The sequence below is a fragment of the Neoarius graeffei genome, chromosome 28 (genome assembly GCF_027579695.1).
Source record: "Neoarius graeffei isolate fNeoGra1 chromosome 28, fNeoGra1.pri, whole genome shotgun sequence".
Taxonomy (NCBI): domain Eukaryota; kingdom Metazoa; phylum Chordata; class Actinopteri; order Siluriformes; family Ariidae; genus Neoarius; species Neoarius graeffei.
The window spans coordinates 51213829-51236590 of NC_083596.1; the positions used below are offsets into that span (position 1 = coordinate 51213829).

The window sequence follows — 22762 nt, forward strand, 5'->3', positions numbered from 1 at the left end:
AAAGTCACAGTGAGATGGAACAGAACACACTTTACTCACTCTGTGTGTGTGTGTGTGTGTGTGTGTGTGTGTGTGTGTGTGTGCGTGCATGCGCCTTAGCATAAGAACCTGGATGTGTGTGTTAGCGTATTGTTCTGTGTTTTTGTGTCAGTGTGTCTGTCTCAGAAAAGAATGTGTTGGAGTGTGTGTACATTAGTGTATCTCAGAGAGAGAGAGAGAGAGAGAGTGTGTGTGTGTGTGTGTGTGTGTGTGTCAGAATAAACATGTTAGAATGTGTGTGTGGGTATCAGAGTGTATGTTGTAAAAAAGAAATGTTTCATTTCTACATCACGTATTCTATTCAGCTGACTGTCACTCCACCAATCACACACACACACACACACACACACACACACACACGCAGAGGCCACACTGATAGCTAGCGACAGGAGAAAGTGTGTGTGGTGTGTGTGTGTGTATAAAAAAGTATGTTGTGTTCAGTCTTTAACTCCGCCTCCTGGTTCTGATTGGTTCATATGTAAACCCCTCCTGTGAGCTGATTGGTGGACTGGTGCCAGCATGATTAGTGTTTAAACAGAATCAGTTCTAAGTGTTTTCATTTTTTAGTGAGTCACATGATTAAAGTCACATGATGATTGGATTATGAGAGTGAGTCTTCTTCCTTCCTGTCTCCATTTTTCTTTTCTCATCTTTTTCCCTTTCAATCTTCTTCCTGTCTTTGATCTCCTCTGTTGTCGTCTTCTCTCCATCTGTGGCTGTGGAATCGACCAATCACAGCTCAGCCTGTGCACCTTCACACACTTCACCAACTCAGAACCTCGATCGACACTCCAACATCTTCACCGTAATCTCCATCACGGCAGAATAAATCACTCCATCAGCTGCTCACATTCCAGCATCACGCTCTCGCTCTCTCATACCGAGAAAGAAATTCACAGCTGGGGCTAAAAGGAAATGTGGAACGTGAACCCTGCTCCCTCGGGCTCGAGCATGATACAGAGATCAGAATGTCAGAAAATAACCTTTAGAAACAGAAAAGCAGGAGGTTCTCCAGAGTTTGGGCATGTGTTCTGATCTTCCCTCAGAAATTCTCATTTATTTATTGGAAAAGTAGCAGCTGTGAAGCCTGAGCCAAAAAACATCGCCAAGTGTTCATGATCCAGTCTCACTTCTCAACTCACTTCAGAGCTTTCAGGATTCGACTTCCATCTCAGTCAAAAGCAAAGCTTCTGGGAGTCAAGATGACCTGAAACAGCTCGTTCACAGGGATGTGTACAGCAGATGCTCCACAGGAACGGTTTAACACTCCGAGGTCCTGGGCCTGTCAGACACTCTGTGGCAGTCTGATAAACCTTGACATTTTTAAGTATTTCATCGAACTAAAAACATCCATGCAAAAGTGACACATGGTTATATTCTGGACGCCCTCAGCAATAATAATATGAGAGTAAACTGAAATGTAATGAAATTTTTTATTTAAGTGCAAACACAACCTTATAAAAAACTATTTTCAGAGGCTTCAAATCTTGTAAAAAAACCCACACGATAAATATATCTGCACAAGACTTTGAAGTCTGAACCTTGTAAACATAGGTGTTGGCTACATAAAAGTAAGAACGACATTCAGAAATGTTCTGTAGTTTCAATACTAATTGTAGAAACTTAAGACTACCTTTGTTTTCTCCAAAGTCAGTTGCCCTTTCAAATGAATATTGATGAGGTGGGTGTAATTCACCTGTAATCCACCCCTCCCCCCATCACTGTCAATAGTCCATTTGTCAAAGACAAAGACCCTGGCCCTGGCCCCTGTACCTCCCTGGCCCTGGCCCCTGTACCTCTCTGCCCCCACACCTCTCTGCTTGGAAAGTTACTGCAAAGAAAAGAAGCCCTAAATGCCAAAGCTACATTTCACAATCTTATGCACAGACTATAATAAATCTAAAGTTAGCAATGAAGATAAACTATGACTATGCAGGGCATGCTGACTTAGGTAACTAATTACTGTAAATCATCTCATCTCATCTCATTATCTGTAGCCGCTTTATCCTGTTCTACAGGGTCGCAGGCGAGCTGGATCCTATCCCAGCTGACTACAGGCGAAAGGCGGGGTTCACCCTGGACAAGTCGCCAGGTCATCACAGGGCTGACACATAGACACAGACAACCATTCACACTCACATTCACACCTACGCTCAATTTAGAGTCACCAGTTAACCTAACCTGCATGTCTTTGGACTGTGGGGGAAACCGGAGCACCCGGAGGAAACCCACGGGGACACGGGGAGAACATGCAAACTCCACACAGAAAGGCCCTCGCCGGCCCCGGGGCTCGAACCCAGGACCTTCTTGCTGTGAGGCGACAGCGCTAACCACTACACCACCATGCCGCCCTACTGTAAATCAGTAATCAGTAAATCGGTGAAGCATAGTTTGGCAACAGAAAAATGTTTTCAAAACTTGACGAAAATAACACAGCACGTTTCGATCAACTAGTTCTTTCTCTTCAAAGAGCACCTCCTATCCTAACAACCCACTAACCATCTAGCATGCACTCTCTTCTTCTTACTCTATGATTTCCTATGTTTTACTGCAGCTTGATTGTTTTTCTCAGTTGCAAGTCGCTTTGGATAAAAGCGTCTGCTAAATGTAATGTAATGTAGTTCTCCGTATATGCTAACTGAAAAAGCATGACAACAACCGCTAGTGAGACATCTTCCTTGCATTGGCCATTCCTCAAAGTTTCTCAGTTGGTATGGAAACAAGTGAACATGTGCACTTGTTTATACCAGTGAAATGGGGCGTGTTCTCACCTCCCCTTGCTACACAATGAGCGAATGACAACACTGATGTTCCATGCGCTTAACATGTGAATAGCTGAAGGGTGTGTCGTCAAGAGGCTGCTGCTGGCTGAAGTACTGAAATTCGCAAGAGTTGTTTTTATTCTCTTTACAAAGTGCTAAAGATAAAGTTTGTTTTAAAGATATATGTTTGAAAACTAGAAGATTCAATGTTTCTAGCACAAAAACTCACGGACCTTTAGATGTGTGTTTACTAACAGTCCTAAAAGTCCCCTGTGAGGGGTCGGCGACCTGAGAGTGTTAATAAATCAATGATGAAGTGGTGAAGATTTCTGTAAGGAGATGTTTATGGAACATGTATGGAAGGGGAAAAGGATACAAATGGAAATAGTACCAGAGAGTTCTACTGGGAATCAAGGAAAGATGTCAAAACAACACCACCACCAAGCACCATGAGAGAAACTCGAATAAAGGAGCTCTGTGACCTTGGCTTACTCTGAGGCTACATCCACACGATAACTGCAACGAGATTTTTTTTTTAAATATCGCGTCCACATGGGCAACGGATCAGTAAAATATCAGGCTCATATGGCAATGCAACGCTTGCTGAAAACGATGCAATACACATGCCACACCTCTACGTGCGCTGTAAGACGGTCCCATCGGAGACACCAGAACAATAGAAGAAGTAGGACGCATGTGCATAAACCCCTTCTTCTGTAGCATCAGCCACAGAGTTTTGATTATTAATCAGTAGCGTAAAACGAAAGACGCGGAAAGAGGAATGAATGGGGGTAGATGGAAGCCGGTACGCCAACATTCTGATATCCTCCAGAATTCTTTAATGGTCCGGAATAAATTGAATGCTACACGTTGATGGATTACTTTGTTCTTCTACGCCCTTTTTGAGGAATGTATTGTCGGACTTAAACTAACATCTGAAGAGGTGAGAGCGCTCCTTTTTTTTTCCCTATTTTTGCTGGCGGGATTGTTTTTGTTTTTGGAAAGCGCACGGGCGGTGCGTGGTTTGGTTATACTCAGTACTTCCGCAGTGTTTGGACTAAAGACTCTGCCCTAAGAGCTATTCTCTCTCTCTCTCACTTTGCACCACTACACAATAAATATTCACAGTGAAAATAATTTGTAAGCGCGTTTCATGAACCAAGTTATAGGATTTGTTGACAACTCGCATCGAGTTCGTTACACTTCTACCTGGCGTGAAGCACTGACAGTCATGTGGTTGTGATGTCATCGTAAACAAATCCGTTCTACTCATCCAGACGACTTCGCAACGGCGCCATTGCCAGATTTTTCCACTCTGGAACCCGTTCTCAAAAGATTTCATTTTGGGGCACCCAAAACGCCGGTGCCGTGTGGACGCCAGGCCGAAACGATAAACAATTTTATCAGATTCACCTGAATCCGTTGCCGTGTGGACAGGGCCTGAGTTTGGCTCAGAATTACACACAGCACTCATCCCAGTCAGGAGACACCACAAAAGTCCATTCCCTTCCACTTCCTGAAGGTTCTCATCCTTCTTTCACAGTTCCATGATTTCTAGTCTCCTAGTTATATCTTCAGATTTAGTTCTTGGTTTCATTGTTTGCAAGTTCAAGCTCTTTATCATTTACTCCTTTCAACTTTTTTTATATGGTTCCTCTGTGAAACCAGGACACAGGAACTTGGTTCTACCAGTGCTTCTGTTCCTGGTGCCAGATGATGGTGTGTGTATTTGGGTATAGATTCAGCTTAAAATTACAGTAAGTGTGTGTGTGTTAAGTGGAAATTGCTGAATAAACAGATGTTATATTGAGAATTATGGAAGGTGAAACAGAAAAACAAAATGAAGATCTGATTTTCACTTTGTTCATGTGCAAATATTCAGAAAGTTGTTGTTTCAGAACCCGACTCCGAGCAGTTTGAGTGGAACGAGAGCTGAGTGAGAAGGTTATTTCACCCATGTTAGAAACCAAAGCTCTAAAAAGGTCAAATTCAGTTCATCCTTTTGAGGCTGATGTGAAAATAACCGTCCATGATCTCACTGACATTTCCGTTAGGCAGAGACACTGCGTTGATGATTCAATCCAAATCACTCCAACTTTCTTACCATGAACTATCTCTCAGATAAAGTTTTAAATATTTATATCAATTTATGAAAACGGTTACTTATTATTTAAAAAATTGTGTCCCTTTAAGTTAATAAAACTATAATGAGGTTCCACATGGTTCAGTCCTCTGACGTCTGTGGATTCTTCCAGAGATATAAACTTTAAACCAGCGTCACAACCGATCAAAGCCAACTAAGGACACCAAAGTCTTCTTAAACGCTGTGGTCTGCATGAACCCTTTTCTGATCAGTCGCTGAAAACATGAGCTGGATATAGATTTCTCTCCAGAGCACAAAGATAAATCATGACCAGACGAAGAGATGAGAAACACCGCAGACAGACGAGCTGAGAAAGAAGAAGAAACCTTTATTTGTCACATGCACACTTCAAGCACAGTGAAATTCATCCTCTGCCTTTAACCCATCTGAAGCAGTGAACACACACACACACACACACACTCAGAGCAGTGGGCAGCCACACCAGAGCGCCCGGGGAGCAGTCAGGGGTTCGGTACCTCGCCCCAAGGCCGCCCCACGTTAACCTAACCTGCATGTCTTTGGGGGAAACCGGAGCACCCGGAGGAAACCCACGCGGACACGGGGAGAACATGCAAACTCCGCACAGAAAGGCCCTCGCCGGCCACGGGGCTCGAACCCGGACCTTCTTGCTGTGAGGCAACCGTGCTAACCACTACACCACCATCAGGAACTGTTCAAGATGATCAAGATCCTGTTTCTGAACGTGGAACGTGCTTCATGCTTTCAGGATAAAAACCTGAGGAACGCCATAAAGGACCAATTTCCAAAATAAAATAAGGAGAATGGAGCAGTGAACAGCACGTTACAGCAAAGTTCAGACAACTAACATTATCCACCTCAACATTATCAGGAACATTAATAAAACTGTTAATTATTTAGTTAATGAATGAACATGAAAATAACCTTAATTAATATTCGGAACTAAATTTGAATTCAGAACCGAGGCTGAAAAGCGAGTTTTAATATTTACAGACCAGAGTTCAAGAACTCATCAACATTCTCATTATGAACATGGTGCAAATTAATTTATGCTAATTTATGTATATTTTTTGTGTCACTGATTGAATAAACTGTCAGTTAAACACTTCAGCTTTCTTTAATATAATTTACATTTATTCATTATTTTATTGTGTTCCTGTTCATTAATGCAGAAAATAATGTGAATGAAACTTATTTGGAAATGTTTAAAAATAAAAAGCATGCAAAATTAAAAAACAAAACCCTGTATGTACTGTGTGTGTGTGTTGTTTCTTTAATGCAAGATCAATGTTTTTTTTCCCCTTAATTCTTGTTTATCATTTTGTATCTCCAACCAGGATTAACATCTTATAAACATGCAGTGGCGTAAATCATACAGGAAAAATACAACCCCGATTCCAAAAAAGTGGGGACAAAGTACAAATTGTAAATAAAAATGGAATGCACTAATTTACAAATCTCAAAAACTGATATTGTATTCACAATAGAACATAGACAACATATCAAATGTCGAAAGTGAGACATTTTGAAATTTCATGCCAAATATTGGCTCATTTGAAATTTCATGACAGCAACACATCTCAAAAAAGTTGGGACAGGGGCAATAAGAGGCTGGAAAAGTTAAAGGTACAAAAAAGGAACAGCTGGAGGACCAAATTGCAACTCATTAGGTCAATTGGCAATAGGTCATTAACATGACTGGGTATAAAAAGAGCATCTTGGAGTGGCAGCGGCTCTCAGAAGTAAAGATGGGAAGAGGATCACCAATCCCCCTAATTCTGCGCCGACAAATAGTGGAGCAATATCAGAAAGGAGTTCGACAGTGTAAAATTGCAGAGTTTGAACATATCATCATCTACAGTGCATAATATCATCAAAAGATTCAGAGAATCTGGAAGAATCTCTGTGCGTAAGGGTCAAGGCCGGAAAACCATACTGGGTGCCCGTGATCTTCGGGCCCTTAGACGGCACTGCATCACATACAGGCATGCTTCTGTATTGGAAATCACAAAATGGGCTCAGGAATATTTCCAGAGAACATTATCTGTGAACACAATTCACCGTGCCATCCGCCGTTGCCAGCTAAAACTCTATAGTTCAAAGAAGAAGCCGTATCTAAACATGATCCAGAAGCGCAGACGTCTTCTCTGGGCCAAGGCTCATTTAAAATGGACTGTGGCAAAGTGGAAAACTGTTCTGTGGTCAGACGAATCAAAATTTGAAGTTCTTTATGGAAATCAGGGACGCCGTGTCATTCGGACTAAAGAGGAGAAGGACGACCCAAGTTGTTATCAGCGCTCGGTTCAGAAGCCTGCATGTCTGATGGTATGAGGTTGCATTAGTGCGTGTGGCATGGGCAGCTTACACATCTGGAAAGACACCATCAATGCTGAAAGGTATATCCAGGTTCTAGAGCAACATATGCTCCCATCCAGACGACGTCTCTTTCAGGGAAGACCTTGCATTTTCCAACATGACAATGCCAAACCACATACTGCATCAATTACAGCATCATGGCTGCGTAGAAGAAGGGTCCGGGTACTGAACTGGCCAGCCTGCAGTCCAGATCTTTCACCCATAGAAAACATTTGGCGCATCATAAAACGGAAGATACGACAAAAAAGACCTAAGACAGTTGAGCAACTAGAATCCTACATTAGACAAGAATGGGTTAACATTCCTCTCCCTAAACTTGAGCAACTTGTCTCCTCAGTCCCCAGACGTTTACAGACTGTTGTAAAGAGAAAAGGGGATGTCTCACAGTGGGAAACATGGCCTTGTCCCAACTTTTTTGAGATGTGTTGTCATGAAATTTAAAATCACCTAATTTTTCTCTTTAAATGATACATTTTCTCAGTTTAAACATTTGATATGTCATCTCTGTTCTATTCTGAATAAAATATGGATTTTTGAAACTTCCACATCATTGCATTCCGTTTTTATTTACAATTTGTACTTTGTCCCAACTTTTTTGGAATCGGGATTGTAAATTAAAAACAATCATTTAAAACACACACACACACACACAATGAATTTGCTCTGAAAAAGTATTTATTAATCTTCTCAGCAAACACAATGCCGAGTCAGAAAAAGTAAAAAAAAAAGTCAGTCAATCTCGTGAGCAACGAGAAAAATTCAGACACCTTGTAATTTTTTACTCCTCTGAATGTTAATTTCTTTTTTTTAAAAATGAAAATAAAGAAATCAAAACATACAAATAACAGAAATAAATTATACCGAGATCTCAGCTCAATTCAAGGCACACATAGCATATAATGGTGCGCGAGCACACACACACACACACACACGAGATAACTGAAGTGAATGAATGAATTAATTAAAGCATTATGTTACAGCCATAAATACAAAACATCTCATTACACAACACCTGAGAGAAATACTGCTGATAAATCAGTGCGAACACACACACACACACACGCGGCAGTGATGGATCTGGGCCAGCTTCCGCCCCTGGTGCGATTTCTGATAGCTTTGATATTCAAATCATCTGCTCATTTACATATTTACATGTCTGACTTGTGATTGGCTGCTCCAGTTTGGGCCTGTGAGCCGAGTGAACGTTCCTCCTCAGAGTTTCAGACTCGACAGTTCAGAGACACAAACTAAACTAACGTGGAGGAATTTGCACTGATCTTGTCCGATCTGATCTAGTGTTATGTAACCCGGTCTGATCTGATGTGTCCAGATCTGGTCCGTTCTTTGGTTAGGATGCTCTGATCTTTGATCTAATTAGGTCTGATCAGGTCGACTCTGATTTGATTGGACCTTGTCTAATTTGGTTCAGTGTTAAACGATCCAAATATTTCTAATCCATTTTGATCTGATCACATCTGATCTAGTGTTGTGTGTCGCATTCTTCCAAACTGTTTTTCCCCCCGATCTGGTTTAGTATTGTTTGATTCGGTCTTCATCTCATATCTGATGAGTTTGATTGATCAGGTCTGATCTGGTCTAATCTTTGATATGTTCTGCTCTCGAAAAACATGTGGATTTGAACATGGTGTTTTCTAAATTTTTTTCTAATCTAATTCATTTACAGTTTGGCATCATCTAAGATCATCTCTGGTTTAATGTTTCCTGAGCCAATTAGGTCTGATCTTGTTTGATCTCATCAATTCTCCTTTGATCTGATCTTTTATTATTCTCGTCCAATGTGTCGGTCTGCTCTGTGCCGATGTGGTTCGGTCTGATCTCATTTGATCTCTGATCTGGACCAGTGTTTTTGAAACAAATCAGATCTAGTCCAATTTGAGCAGGTCAGGTTCTCTACTTTGTTTTGATCATGTCCAATCTTGTCTGTTTCAAGCTCCCTCAACCTGATTTGATTGAATCAGGTCAAATTTTGGTTTGATCCAATCTAAATCTGATCTGCTTGCATGATACTGTAGTGTATGTGAGTGCACATCTGGACTGTTTATGATGTATTCATTTAAAAACTACTGGTTGTGTCTAATCTGGTTTAATAGGACCTAATTGGATTAGGTCTAATCTAAAACCAGTCCGGTTTGATATTTTCTAATCATTTTTGGCATCATGATTACTTGTCTGATCCGGTGTACAGCGTCTAATCCGAGTCGTGTGGTTTGGGTCAAGCTTTGGCGATCAGATTTGTTCTGATCTGGTGTCGGATCAGATGAAGTCCTTCCACTGTGAACCGCGGCCTTGTCCTGGTTTTGTTCTCTCACTCCCTCAGACTCAGAGTTTGGTCTCGGGTCCACTCGCTGTCAGAACAGGGAACGAGCCACGTATCCTAGCAACCTCCGTGGCACACAGGTGACCAAACACTTTATTATACCAGTCAGGAGAGCGCCCCCTGTAGGACACACACAGAGCAAGTGTTAGTTGTGTGTGACTATGCTTGTATAGTTGTGTGTGTGTGTGTGTGTGTGTGTACCGTAGATCTGCTCTGCAGTAATGTGTTAGTCGGCTTCGCCCCTTTCCGCATGGCTCAATCATAATACGTGAAGTCAGCAGCACTGCTCTTAGCCCCGCCTCCAGCTGCACGTTGCCGTGATCGACAGAGGAGGAGATGAGGATACACCCCCCCCGAGGGAGATCTGTGCACCAACGTCTGACACACACACACACGATAAACACATGATCATAAAACATAGTGAGTGAGTGAGTGAGTGAGTGAGTGTGTGTGTGTGTGTGTGTGTGTGTGTACCGGAGCACTACGAAGTCTCGTCGTGGGTGAGGCGCCATGCTGTCGGTGATGTAATGAAACACCTCCGTGTTATTCTCCAGATTCTCCATTACGCGGCTGTGCAGCAGATCCTCGTCCCACAGGTGGCGCTCCCTCAGCACACGGTGCAAAACCACAGTGGGTGGGGCCTCGATCTCCACAGAAACGCGCCACAGGCGAATCGGGTGCCCATCACCAACCTGCAGTTGACCAATCACGATACAGAGGAAGAGCAATACAGTCAATAAACACAAAAGGAAGTTTAGCAGGAAAGTCACACTGGGATCCAAACTGACCGCCTCCTCCGAGCGACCCCTCCGCCTCCCCCGAGCAACCCCTCCGCCTCCTGACTCTGAACGAATCCGTGAGCATCTGCCTGACTGACTCCCTGAACGATTCTCTCCCTCACTGAGAGACCATCAGACCAACTGTTGCTCTTCACACTGTGTGGTTTGCCTACTTCCTTGTTCTCTCATGTCCATGCTCTTAAGTTTGCTGAGCTTTCAGCGCTTTCTTCACTTCACTGTGCCCTAGTTTCCACATTTCTCCCCACCCAGAGTTTGAAGTGTCCTAGTTTCCAGGTTACACTTGGTGCACTAATCTGACCCAGTATTTGGGACATTATATCATGTAAGCAGGTTCACAGAACATCATGACTGGACAAAATCAGGACTGTGTGCGCGTGTGTGTGTGTGTGTGCGCGTGTGTACCTTCTTGTAGGCGAGTTCAGTGTGTGGCGGTCCCGCTGCGCTGTGCCACCCCTTGCCCTTCTCTGCTGTGTCTCTCAGTAAACACTGCACGTTATCCTCCAGGTAGATGCGATAGTCCACTCTCTCGCCTTGTCTGTTCACGCCGAGCGCGTGCAGAGGCAGCGGCTGAGCATCTGCCAACACGTATGAGCTGCACGCCTGCATCATCAGCTCCTGAGGAATCTGACACACACACACACACACACACACTGGAGAGTTAGAGAACACTCCAGAATCCTCTCCAAATAAGAAATTTAAAAGGAAGATCATTTTGTGAGTGGGTCCTTACTCTCTTCGTGTGTGTGTGTGTGTGTACACACCTGAAACAGCTTTTTACACTCTGTGATCATGTGACTCAGGCACTCAGTGGCTGCAGTGTTCTCACTCAGGTCCTTGTGGTCTGGTTTGGCTCTGCCCCTTTTACTAATCAGCCTGGTAGCAGAGAACAAACAAACAAACGAACATCACTGCTGTAAGAATTAATTATTCACACCAAGTCCGTTTGAATTCTTGTGTTAGTTGAGAGGCCACAGAGTGACTAAATGCTGCGCGCACACACACACACCAACATCATTAATGATTTATTGAGAGCAATTATTTATTTTCCAAGTGCAGCTCACTCTGCACGCACGTATGTGTGTACGCACGTGTGTGTGTGTGTAAACAGATAAAAAGCCTCATGTGTCAGTCAGAGCTGATGAAAACTGCTGAGGTCGAGTCGCTTGCTGTCTGTGGCGTTGCGTTCCACTCCCTCCTTCTATTAGCTGCATTCATTTTATTCAATTCCTTCAAGTGAAATGATGATCCCTCTCTCTCTCTCTCTCTCTCTCTCACACACACACACACACACACACACACCCGTGTGAAGCTGTGTCTCGTTTGGAGGTGTTAAGGTGCAGGATGGATGGAGCGAGACACACAGCCAGTGTGTGTGCCGTCATCTGGTTCTCCTCCGCCGTGCTGATGTCACTGAGGAAGTAGAGCAGCGTCTGGAGAACCTCCCGGTTCTCATCAGGCAGGAGGAACACGGCACACTGCACCGCCTGGAGCCTCTGCTGCTGAGGAACAACTGCACGTGCACACACACACACACACTTAGGCCTGGATACACCAGTTTTTATTTTGTTACAGAATGTGTGTGTGTGTGTGTGTGTACACACAGAACACTCACACTGATAAATGTGCAGGAAGGTGTGTGTGAGTTTGGAGGTGAGGATGGGTTCTGGCAGATCTCTGAAGTACTGCTTCAGCAGGTCAGCAACGTCATAAGCTGATTGGCCCTGATAGGTCACATGATCTGGGGAATTCTCGTTCAGTTGCCTGAGGGCCTGAATGCGGGATTTCACTCCAGACTTCCGGAATATTCCCACCTGCAGACAGACGGAAAAATTTAGATCAAATTTTTAACCTTTGTCTTCCATGTTTTCTTCTGTACACTAGGAGGCACATCAATGAGGACTTCTCACTGGGGTTCTCGAATGTTCTGCAGCATTAGAATTCTTCGTGTGGGTCTGGAATCGCCACTGGCTTTCTAGACTAGTTTCTGCAACTTTACATTTCTATATCTGATGACATCATACTGGGTGTGGTTCAGAAACTGTAGATGTGATTACAAAGGTCAGTGGTGGTTCTTCATGTTCCACTGAGATTCTGGAAATTTCATACAGCTATGGAAGTGTGTGTGTGTGTGTGTGTGTGTGTGTGTGTGTGTGTGTGTGTGTGTGTGTGTGTGCGTGCGCGCGCACATATATACACACCTTCTCAAGACACTGGCTCCGGAGGTACCTCATGGCCTGCTGGATGCTCTGGGGGAGGGGCTGACCGGTGCGCTGGACGTTGAAGATTGGTGGAACCCCAAACACCCGCTTTTCTTTGTAATCAGGAACTTTAGAACGTTTCATGAACTTAGGCACTGTCCTGTCCAATCACAACGCAGAACACAGATGTACAGGCTGTTACAGCCAATCAGAGCACAGCGTAGAGAACAAACCTTCAACAAGTACATTTTGGAAATTAAATTAATACTAATCTTGGAAAAGACAAGCAACAGGAACAATAGAGAGAGAGAGAGAGAGAGAGAGAGAGAGAGAGAGAGAGAAAGAAAGAGGGAGAGGGTAAAAGAATGGAACTAAAAGTAACCATGGAAATCGATTCTATTTTCTCTTCTGACCTTTTAAAGTGTGTATTTCTTGAGAAATGGATCATTTGTAAGTGACACCAAGTGATTTTATTGAATCCCTCTCTCTCTCTCTCTCACACACACACACACACACACACACACACACACGCGTGAGTCACTTGTGCTCTTGATCATGACGCATTTCACGTGACAAATGGAGAATTAAAATATACATTTCGTTCAAGAAAAAAAAAAAAAAAGACCAGTTCCTTCCTCTGTGTGTGTGTGTGTGTGTGTGTGTGTGTGTACCAGCTCCGGCCGTGTTTGCCCGTGTCGCAGTGTTTCTCCAGGATGGCTGTGAGTCTCAGCAGGCTGTATTTCTGCAGCAGGTTCAGCTGCACCGCTGACTGGCGGTTAATCTCCTGCGACGCTGAGCTCACACTCGGCCGATGAGAATTCTGAAAACTGTGCCATCGCAGCTTCCTGTGGGGGGAAAAATAGTTATCAATAAATAAAATCAATCCCAAACCAACAGTACGCTACAGCAGCTTGGTTAATTCTTCTGATGCTGTTTGTCTCAGACTTAAAAACAAACCCGGCTCGTGGACTCGATTAGTGAATTAATTAATCAAAGCTAACGATGAACTGATGTAACTAATGCTAATTGGTGTCCCTTCACTTCTGCTCACTGGTAGCAGCATTAGCATTTTGTTGAATGGTTTCTGTTTAGGTGGTATTCCTCAGGGCTCAGCATTAACCTCGCTTATGTTTACAAGTTATTACCGATTAACATCCACAAGTTAAATCATGATCTGATTGTGAAAGTCGACCTGAAGTACAAACTACTTGCATTTCCTTATTTTCACAAATTTCCCTGTCGACCTTCCAGATGATCTGCTTAAAAAAATAAGCGCAAAAAATCCCTTCTTGTGGAGGGTCACGTTTCTGTTGTGGTAAATTTTCCCACCTGCTGGGCCGAGTGAGAGACGCCCCGACCCCCGAGTCCCTCCTCTCCCTCATGTCTCCGTCTGCATCGTTCAGTGAATTTCCGGCGCTCTCGTAATCCGAGCGCTCCTCATCCTGAAGCATGCTGGGTAACGTAGTTTCCGTCATCGATTCACTCTCGCCCAGCTGTCGTCCCAGCGCGTTAGACCACTCGTTGATGTTGTCCTGCAGTCCATGGATGCGTTGCAAAATGGCGTCCAGATGCTCGAACGCTTCCTTTGAGCTCTGAACGCAAACTTCCGGAACTTCTGAAGAATCCTCGAAAGCATCTGGGACATTGTCGTAAACCGAGCTTATTGACTCCACCGAGTTTTGACGTTTCCCCAGTGTAGGCGAAACAAAATCCTGCGATTCGCTGAGGCAGCTGCTGGTGCCATCCAATGAGAACTCTCCGTCCTCTCCTGGCCAGCCAATCTGGTCGCTGCGCTGAGAGAAAGAAGTTGGACAAAGGCTCTCGATGGACAGCGACTTGGGGAACGTTCCAGGTTTGTGATCTGAAGGAAGATGAACAAGCTGCCCTACTATTCCCGGGAGGCTCCTCTGATTGGTCAGTTTGGACCGCTCCCATGCTAACTGGTAGTCCTCGAGATAAAGACATGCCCTCTGAGGCTTGACATCAGCTGCTGATTGGTCGACACCGCTACGCTGCCTCATAAAAGACTTCCATCCCGCATCCACTGCGGCACCGAATTCTTTCGCAGTCCTTTTTGGCAAGCCAAGTTCTGGACGTAACTCCATCTCCTGGGGATGCGTTTCCGTAGAAACCCCCCGAGCAACCGCCTCCTTCTGTCGCCGCAGAGACTCCATCCTTCGCAAAAAGAGCCTGGAAGAACGCTTCACTTTTTCTCGGACAGAACGAGGCGGAGAAGAGGAGTCGTCGCCGTCGCATTCTGTGGCCTCACTACAGGTCGTGACCTCCGGAGAGGTGGTTTCCCGGGCAACGTCCAGGCTCAAGCTGCTGAGGCTGAGGTCAGAGGTCAACGAGGTCACATCACTCAGGACGCTGTCGCTGCTTGCTGATGGCCGCAGGGTCGTGACGGCATCACTGTGGGTCTGGAGGCGGGACCATGTTTTACTGTCACGCTGAAACGCCCATCGGGAGCTCAGCGCACACGCATCATCCTCCTCGGAATCCTCGCTCTGACCAACACACACACACACACACACACACACACAGCTCTGTCTAATTGGAACGTTATTACTTTTGGAAGAAGTTTCTTCCCATTCCTTTGAAATTCTGAAATAAGCACCAGTGTGTGCAACATGATCCAATCCCTCAATATTATACAATGGCTTTGGTTTGATTGACAGCTCTCACAGCCAATCAGATTTCACTGACCTGTTTGCAGCAGAAGTGAACTTCCAGACTCATAGCAGCGCATTTGTTCAAAGTTGTCAATCTCCTGAAACACACCCGACGAGAAGGTGAGAAGAAGAGGAGTTTAGAGGAAAGAGGAAATAATGATGTATTTTTTTCAGTAATGTGACTCATTTTCCAAGCGAAAGACCAGCAGCTTTTCTTTTCTTTCTCCTTTTTTCTGTTCTGACATGACGATCTTTCCACAGACACGGGCTTTTCAGCTTTTATAAAATTAGTTTTCTCAAAAACATTTTTCAGTGCTACTAAAAAGACATTAGTGTGTGGTTTGGAACGCAGCCCATGATGTGATCCAGTCTCACCTGCATAATGCTCGCACTGAGTCATGATCCAAAAACTCATGATCCCTCCTGACCGAGGAGATATCGATGGGGAAGAGAGAGGCTGAGAGAGAGAGAGAGAGAGAGAGAGAGAGAGAATTAATTGTCACGTGTGTGTGTGTGTGTGTGTGTGTGTGTACACACAAAACAGGATCATGTGAACCGTTGACACACACAGCTGTGACCGAGCGTAATAACAGTCACATTTACCACACGCACATGTAAACTCTCACATACACACTCACACATGTGCCTGTGCACTTTCACACACACACACACACACACACACACACACACACACACACACACACACACACACACACACCAAAATCAGTAAGTCTCTGCTATAATCAGAATATCAGCTACTTCATATCATTTATTCTGTGTGTGTGTGTGTGTGTGTCTCTCTCTCTCGAGCACTTCCTGACTCGCTCAGTTTCCCGCCTTTGTTTCAGCCTCCTTCCTCTCGAGCACTCCACTTCACCCACTGACCCTTTCTAATCACAAACGCCCAAATCGGACGCTTCCTCCTGCTTGTCCCCATCCTCCCTACAGACAGCAGAATGAGACGCAGCCACCAAGTGTTCCCTCGCTTCCCTTCTCCCTAGTGTTCTCGAATTTTCTTTTCCCCCCAGTGTCACTATTCCCAAGTCTTCTCGCACTCTACTTTCCCTATTCCCAACCTTCCTGAATGCCCAGCCTTTTCTCATATTTCAGCAGTGTTCACATCATTCCGTCATCTTTCGTTTCCCTAGTTTTCAAGTAGCTCCCTCGTTTCCTAAATTCTGTCCTCATCAGTGTTCCCAAGACACACTTCCTACAGGCTGCATAATGAGACGCAGCCAGTCACAAAAAGTCCACAGTAGAGACATATCTTGCACTTACATTCTCACAGACTGCAGGATGAGACACACCCATCACTCACCAGGAGCGCTTCCACAGTAACTCATCTCCAGGAGGCGGAGTTGTGGTTGAGATGGGATTAATGGCGCGTTTAATTATTGACTCCTTGCTGCAGACGTCTTTCAAAACAGTCAGCGCCATCATTAAAGCTCATAATCCGTCTGGAAGCTTCATGTGCAAAAATAAACACCTGATTAACGCAAGAGAGGGCGGAGCTTGTGGATTTTTACTCTGTGCAGTGTTGGGAGCTCATTACTGCGTTCTGGAATTATACCAGTGTTCGACACCACGGCCTGCTGAGGGATTTTAAAGTTCATGCCGATAAGATCCTGTGGAGTTTTACTCGTGCAGCGACCTCTGGAGTTAAAATACACGTCACGCAAGAGCAGCTTCATTTACCCACGTTGATTAAAATAAATAAAATTAATTCAATAAAAGTGTGTGTGTGGGGGGGAGGAGGAGGAAGAATCACTTGGCGTGAACACACACCAATAAAATTCTATTTATGCACCCTGACCATGCTGCAACCACACCCTGACCTCCTCCTGACCACACCCCAAACACACCCTGATCTTGGTCAAACCACACCCTAAGCACGCTCTGACAACCTCCTGACCATGCTGCAACCCTACACTGAGTACATCCTGACCACGCCCCGATCGTGACGCGACCACATCTCCGTAACTCATCATGTATTGACCACATCCTCTCCCCTTCTGAGAATTCTTAATGAAGTTCTAAAGACACCGTGACTCCATTTCCTAGTGTGGTTCTAGATTTATTTGCATGGTTCCCCATTCACTAGCACAGTTCCTGAGCATTAAATCCAGTGCGGTTCTAGAATGCTCAGTGTGGTTCAGGATTCATGAGTGCAGCTTTCAAGTCATTCGTCTGGCTATAAAATCACATGCTTCTGTGTGTGTGTGCGCGCTTCTACAATCGTTAACGCAAACCTTAAATCATCAGGCTGGCTGTAGATTATGATCAAAGAACCAGTGTGGTTCGAGAATCCTTAATGCAGTTCTAGAATAACCGACACCACTGTTTAGACGGCGAAGGTGCCAGTGAGAGAAACAGAACTGGATTTATACGCTCAACTCCGCCATAAGGGCAGGGTCTGCTTTTCTGCACTCAGACCCCTGGACCTGCTCGACACTAAAACAGCCGGGCTGAGATATATAAACACACACACAGAGAGCAGGAGGCCTCAAATCAATTTCCCAATTCACAAAGCCAACATCATGGCAGGAGCAGATTAACATCTCATCTACTCCACCGACACAGAGAGAGAGAGAGAGAGAGAGAGAGAGAGAGAGAAGTGCAGATGAAAGGTTTGTAAAGGGCAGTGTGTGAGTGAACATATATCAGTGTGTGAGAGAAGGTAATTAGGTAAGTGATGACATCATGAAACCGTGCTGATTAATTGATGGTTATCGATTACCTTCATAAAGCTGCACATACTGAGGGAACCCTGCTGCTCTCAGCCAATCACATGCCTCCTTTGCCTCCATCTCTGAAAGAAAGAAAGAGATCATTAAATGATACTGTAGGTATCAACCGAGATCATTAAACAGGACAGAAGTGAGACCTCTGAATCGTGATGCGACTCTGTACAGGACTTCAGAAGGCCGAGTCCATGATGAGAGAGCATTATAAAACTTCCACTGCTCCTGATGGACATCACTCAGCATTACACTGAAGAGCATCTCACATTCATCTCACACTGTCCATCATAGACTCACCAGGCGGGCGAGACGAAGCCGGGCTGCAAGCCCATGTTCCTCAACTCAAACTGAAGCCGAAACATGCAGCTTTAAAAAGGTCATTAAGCCCTAAACACACAGAGACCTGAAACCATGGGTTCCTGAAGAACATCTCATTTCATCTCATCATCTGTAGCCACTTTATCCTGTTCTACAGGGTCGCAGGCGAGCTGGAGCCTATCCCAGCTGACTACGGGCGAAAGGCGGGGTTCACCCTGGACAAGTCGCCAGGTCATCACAGGGCTGACGCATAGGCTACATTTACATTACGTCGAATCAGCGGATCATCAGATTAACGTTCTTAAAACGATTCGCGTTTACACTAAAACCGTTAGCCGTGCACACAGCAACGCCAATACGCGGATACGCTCGGCTCCGCAGGCATCCTGCGCTCCAAATCACTCCGCCCTGAACAGCGAGTGCCCTCTGGAGGGTGCGCACTCCGGCCCTGCGCAGCTCACAGAGCGCGCGAGTGAAGTGCACAAGCCACGATTCGGGACTGAGCCGCTGTGTGTGAGATCTCAGCGCAGATCACTTACTACTTGCAAGTGGAAGGATGGCAAGCCTAAAGACAATCATAACTACACAATGGGCAGTATTTGCATCAGTATTTGCAGTATTTTCATACTTTTATACTCTTTAATGAAAGATGATACAAGGCGGAAGTCCGCGCCGTTTTTCAGCAGTCGCGTCACATGACCAACGCCAGCGAATCAGGAAGGTGGATGTCACAGTGACGTTGTCCAATGACAATGCCAGCTAGAGCTCAGCACAGCGTATCCGTGTATTCTGAATGTTTACACAGCACCGGAGCTGACACAATCTGGATTGAATACGTGGACGCTGGCGGATTCCCGTTTCCAGGCGTTTTAATGTAAACGGACAGTGCATCCGCGAAGAAAACGAGACAGATACGGTCTAGTGTAAACGTAGCCATAGACACAGACAACCATTCACACTCACACCTACGCTCAATTTAGAGTCACCAGTTAACCTAACCTGCATGTCTTTGGACTGTGGGGGAAACCGGAGCACCCGGAGGAAACCCACGCGGACACGGGGAGAACATGCAAACTCCACACAGAAAGGCCCTCGCTGGCCACGGGGCTTGAACCCAGACCTTCTTGCTGTGAAGCAACAGTGCTAACCACTACACCACCGTGCCACCTCCTGAAGAACATCCCCCCCCCAAAAAAAAAAAAACACCTCCCAGAACTCTGAAACATCACCCTGCACTGAAAACGCATCAAGCCTTGGGGGGGATAAAACAAAAAAGGTCCCTGAAAAACACTGATCCATAAAAACGTAGAGCTCTTTTTTTGGGGGGGTGGGGTTTGGTGGAAGAGACCCAGAACCCTGGCAATGAAGAATAAGATGTGATGACTGGAACCTTTTAGAAGTTTCAAGAGTTTTATAAACCCATTTCATCCATCTTTTGTAAAGACCTCCATAAAAACAGACCTTAGATCAGAAGTAAAGGACGACTCCTTCATTACACAGTGATGTAATCACCCGTCTCATTTGCATACACGAGGCTAAATTATTCACACATGATGAAGCTTGTTACAACGATCTAATGAAGGGCCAGAGTGAAGAACTTTAACGACAGTGCTTAATGGACACGCATGTGGAGACGCGTCCAGCAACCACTAAATGAAGGAGATTAGAGCAGAGGCACGTCGGGGTAATTAGTCCATCTGTGGGGTTCCAGTGAAGATTAATTTCATCATCAGGAAGCGTGGGAATGATTCCAGCTCTGATTGAGTCGGGGGGGGGGACCCACAGAACGAGCTCAGATCCAGACAGACATCACACGAATGATGGAGAGAACCAGCACCAGGGTCTTATTTCTAACTCCTCAGTGTAGTTCTAAAATGGTCATCCAGGTTCTAGAATTTAGTGCAGATCTACAATGATTCTAGATTCTGGTGGCGATTGTTGAATCCTCAGTGCCGTTCTAAAACCAAATCAGTCTAAACTTTAAAAATAAAATAAAAAGTTCCAGCAGTTCTAGACACCACAGGCTGGTCTTCAGTGCAGTTCTAAAAAAAAAATAATAATAATAATCAGCCCTGGTTCCAAAATTCAGTGCAGTTCTGATCCACCTGGTTCTAGATTCCTCAGCAGAGTCCTAAAGTTATTCGTCTGGTCCCAGACTTCGTCAGTGCAATTCTTGATTGTCCATCAGGTTCTAGAATTCAGTGCCATTTTAGAGCAGTCATGAAAGTAAAGTCTTTCACTCAGCTCTCGAATCCTCCATTCTCAGCGCAGTTCAAACATCAGGTCAGGTTCTAAAAATCAGTGCGGTTCCAGACACCAGGGCAGTCTTGTTCTACAACCCTTGGTGCAGTTGCAAAGTCCTCTATCTGGGTCTCAACTCTCCTCTACATCTGCATGCAGGGAGGAGGTTCTAGAATGGTCAGATCTAAATCCTCCTGGCTCTAGAATCTTAAGTGCAGTTCATGAATTGTGTTGCAATTCCAAAATAATGTGTCCATTTTCTTTATTTTTTTTATTATTAAAAATGACAGCAAGGATTCAAGGACAGCGCAGGTTATTCTAGAACTGTACCAGAAGTGTTTTGGAATCCTCTTTGGCAACTCTAGAACCTACTGAGCCGTTCCAGAAACTCGACAGTTGTGCTGATGTACCCACTTTAGAAAAGTTGCCACACTATTCACACTTTATAACCAACACACACACAGCTGTGGTTTGACTTCTAGAGATCTTATCTGCTTCCTTCACTTCCTGTTTCCCAGTGCAGCATTCTAGAACTCCCAAAGGCACTGCGGGATTTCCACCCTTATCCCTCCCACACACTGCTAATTTGCTCCTCTCACCTACATTCATCATATCTTTTTCTCATTTCCCCTTCATCCAGTGATTCTCTCTCTCTCTCGGTTCTAAAATCATCAGTCTAAAGGCAGATTTAGACTTCTGCATCAAATCTACACTGAAGTAAATATAAACAGAAAGCGTGAGGAGGTTCTGTCGCGGCTGGAGTTTGTTATAACCCCAGTTCAATTCTGCAGATCATTTTGTCGCTAACAAACTCCCAATAAACCCACAGCGTCCCTGATGGAAACCAGAACTCAATAAAACTAAAAGAATCCATCCGTTAGTGACTGATGGAACTGTGGATTTAAATACGAGATCCACTGCAGAACACAGACGAGTAAAAACACTGCAACATTTTCACTGAGAATTCACTTGGTTTACACTGAAATCACGTGAGGTTTCGTTTTCCCAGGGAATTTGTTTCAGAACGACATTTTGTCCGGGTTATTTTCTGTTTAGTTTTGCGACAGTGAAACACGGACCTCGCCTTCTGCTTTTCTTCTCCATGTAAAAGCAGTAAATTCTGGTGTGTTTCCTGTAACAGTGCCCCCTACAGGACATGCACACCTTCACCCTGTGCAAATACCGACACTGAAACAACATACATTCCATGCAGAAGAATAAATTGACCTTAAATCTACAAACTTCAGTCCAGTTCTAGAATCAGTGTGGTTCTAGAATCTCCTGTCCAGGTTCTAGAATCCTCAGCATCAGTTTTTGCTTCACAGAGACTTTCCATCTGAACCCATTTTGCGAGTCAAACTTCGCTTCAGTTCTGGAACTCCTCATTCTACGATGTTCAGAAGTGTTCTTTGAAACAAACAAAAACAGTGAGGTTCTTGAAAACTTGCTGCAGTCCAGGTCTAGAATCATCCACTGCATCAGCTTTAGCCCATAGGCTTTCACAGTAAATACGTTTTTGCGAAGGATGCTTTGCCTGATAACAGTCTGTACACTTCTAGAATGAAGTGTAATGATGTCGTTCTAAAAAAAAAAAAAGAAAAAAAAAAAACACCTGTCCAACGCTTTGTACTCTTCATTTCGGTCTTGGGAAAAATCTTACTATTATAAATCTTGCTTGCCTGGTTCGTGAATTATTAGAACATGGAAGTTTATCAAACCATCCTGGCAATTCTAGAATTCTTCACCAAGTTCAACAATTATCAGTGCAATTCTAACACCATCAGGCCTGGATCTAAAATCAGTGGAGTCCCAGACACCACAGTGTGGTTCTACCATCATTAATGCACTTTAAAAATCCTATAACAGTCCATCCAGTTCGAGAATTACCAGTATGGCTCTAGAATCCACAGGGCCCTTAACCGTCAGTAGAATTACAAGTCTGGGTTTAGACTTCTCGGTGCTTTGAGGTAGTTAAAAAAAACCGCCACACAGCTCAACATTCATCAGTGTGGTTCTAGAATGGCCAGCCTGACTCTACAATCCTCAGTGCATTTCTAAAAACCGCCAGTGAGGTTCTAGAATCTTCCGCTCAGATCCAGAATTCATGTAATCATGGTGTAAATACATTTTGTCAGTAAAACCTTGACTCAGGCGG

At 44.5% G+C, this 22762-nt stretch overlaps 1 protein-coding gene across 3 annotated transcripts in view; it reads right to left on the reverse strand.

The window, feature by feature from the left end:
• Positions 1-7956: 7956 nt before the first annotated feature.
• Positions 7957-22762, reverse strand: part of stard8 (StAR related lipid transfer domain containing 8) — a 29056-nt gene continuing 14250 nt past the window's right edge. For all 3 annotated transcript variants that reach the window (XM_060913194.1, XM_060913195.1, XM_060913196.1), the window contains 13 exons: positions 18045-18116; positions 15683-15764; positions 15342-15405; positions 13965-15142; positions 13307-13480; positions 12636-12795; positions 12050-12248; positions 11737-11947; positions 11199-11310; positions 10840-11061; positions 10112-10329; positions 9839-10015; positions 7957-9757 (listed from right to left, as the gene is read on the reverse strand). In XM_060913194.1, coding sequence (XP_060769177.1) covers positions 9640-9757; positions 9839-10015; positions 10112-10329; positions 10840-11061; positions 11199-11310; positions 11737-11947; positions 12050-12248; positions 12636-12795; positions 13307-13480; positions 13965-15142; positions 15342-15405; positions 15683-15764; positions 18045-18116 — 2987 coding nt within the window. In that variant the 3' untranslated portion in view covers positions 7957-9639. The remainder of the gene's footprint in view (positions 9758-9838; positions 10016-10111; positions 10330-10839; positions 11062-11198; positions 11311-11736; positions 11948-12049; positions 12249-12635; positions 12796-13306; positions 13481-13964; positions 15143-15341; positions 15406-15682; positions 15765-18044; positions 18117-22762) is intronic.